The following is a 1879-nucleotide window of genomic DNA, read 5'->3' on the forward strand; positions in this document are numbered from 1 at the left end:
TTATCAGAAATATATTACTGTGGTGCAGTATGATATACATAATACTACTACAACAATTATTAAAACTTTTGTTTAAAAGAATAATCACACAATACGCTATTTCTTCCATGTTTTAATTTTAATAGTAAACCCGTTGCTTGCCAAAAAACAAGGAGTTTAACTCTCATTTGATTAAAAGATAAATTAAATTGATTTATGCCTTCATTTGCACTGTACTGTAAATTAAAACTAACTGAAATTTCTAGTGTCACATAGGCCAAGATTAGGATGACAAAAATTGAGACATTTCAATAGGCTATTGAACTAAGTGTGCCTGTAAAAGGCTATTAGTGTTATAGTTTCATGAAAATAGTTGCAGTCTTCTTAACAACTTCTACAATATAGCTATGAAGACATTTAAATTATTTACACTTATTATATACATTTTTTTAAGTTAATCCCTTGATGTGCATTAGATGAATTGAACAGTCACCTCTACTATTGTAGGTTATGTTTTAGCCATCATAAAAGAATTAATGAGGAATTATGAGAGGTTATGCTACTACACATACATTTCTAACATGTAAATTATTGAAGCCAAATACTTACATTTCCCCAAGCTGTTTAGCTGTAGTACAGCATTCATAGGCTTAATCATGAAGCATACAGTGGCCCCACTTTTAACTCTCTCTTTATATTACCCTTATTGTAGATGGATGCACAGAGGAAGACAAGAGTAAGAAGTGCAATGTGAGAGTACTACACTCAACCAACACCAAGGAAGGCAGTTTTTGTCAGAGCCCTTGTTATTCTTAATTTTGACATTAATTTTAATTTTTACACCAGACATATATATCGGTTCAAAATATTGGTTATCGGCCTACTTGATCAGTAATAATCGGTATCGGCCCTGAAAAACACATATCGGTCGACCCCTAGTTTGAATACGGCTGACTTCATATTTCTGATGCCTTATCCCATATTGCCAATATTTTTAATCTATCAAAGACGAATTGTTAAAATGATTTAGGAACCAGACACTTAATCTTTGGACAAAAAATAAATCAAGAAAGAGGAGAAAAGTGATAAAGCTCAATGTCAAGTCCTGGCACTGACCTCGGCTCCATTGCGTAACAGGTACTTGACCACATCGACGTGGCCACTGGCAGCAGCAGCGTGGAGAGGGGTGTATCCTCGCTTATCCTTACAGCTCTTATCCGAGCCCTGAGACACCAGCAGCTTAACCACGTCCAGATGTCCTGAAAGAAACAAACAGGTAAGTATTACTACTACTTCCAGGAATCACCACTAAGTAGCTAAAGATGATGAAACCAATCAATTGCTATTTAGCTACAGAAAACACCTACAACACTTCAGAAAGATACGAGTATATACTTACCAAGGTAAGCTGCCCAATGAATGGGCTGCCTGTCCTTCTTGTCACTGGCACTCAGATTGGCTCCCTTGTTCAGCAGCAATTTAACCATCTAGTTGGCAGCAAAAGCACAAAGTCACATTGTATCCATTTATTAAAACCATCTGTGCATGAGAGGCACCCATGAAAACTAAACAAAAAACCAGTCACATTTTTAACAAGGCTAGAATGCTGTATCGTATGAATAAAAACATTACTGCATATGGTGGCAGTACTGCTGTTTAAGGTCATACCTGCGCTGATGAGAAGCTCCATTATATGAACGTCCCCCAGCCAGGCAGCAGCATGAAGAGGTGTGCGGCGCTCTTGGTCCTGACACAAGAAAGTAGGGAGAGAAAAAAAAAAAAGTTAACAGATTTTTTATTTCCTTTCCACACTGCCATTTTTCATTAAAGGCCCACACAGCCCATATGTACAGTCACCCGGACAATCTGTCCATAGTTATTACATCACATATGCAGATGA

General features: G+C 37.0%; 1 protein-coding gene across 1 annotated transcript in view; it reads right to left on the reverse strand.

Annotated features, from left to right (window-relative positions):
• Nucleotides 1-1466, reverse strand: part of LOC107671831 (serine/threonine-protein phosphatase 6 regulatory ankyrin repeat subunit C) — a 22234-nt gene extending 20768 nt beyond the window's left edge. The window contains exons 1-2 of the mRNA XM_016464817.1: nucleotides 1379-1466; nucleotides 1096-1238 (exon numbers count right to left, since the gene is read on the reverse strand). Of these exons, the coding sequence (XP_016320303.1) occupies nucleotides 1096-1238; nucleotides 1379-1466 (231 nt within the window). The remainder of the gene's footprint in view (nucleotides 1-1095; nucleotides 1239-1378) is intronic.
• Between the last annotated feature and the right edge of the window lie 413 nt (nucleotides 1467-1879).

Source organism: Sinocyclocheilus anshuiensis, unplaced genomic scaffold (assembly GCF_001515605.1).
Source record: "Sinocyclocheilus anshuiensis isolate Anshui unplaced genomic scaffold, SAMN03320099.WGS_v1.1 scaffold1089, whole genome shotgun sequence".
In the NCBI taxonomy this organism is placed as follows: Eukaryota; Metazoa; Chordata; class Actinopteri; order Cypriniformes; family Cyprinidae; genus Sinocyclocheilus; species Sinocyclocheilus anshuiensis.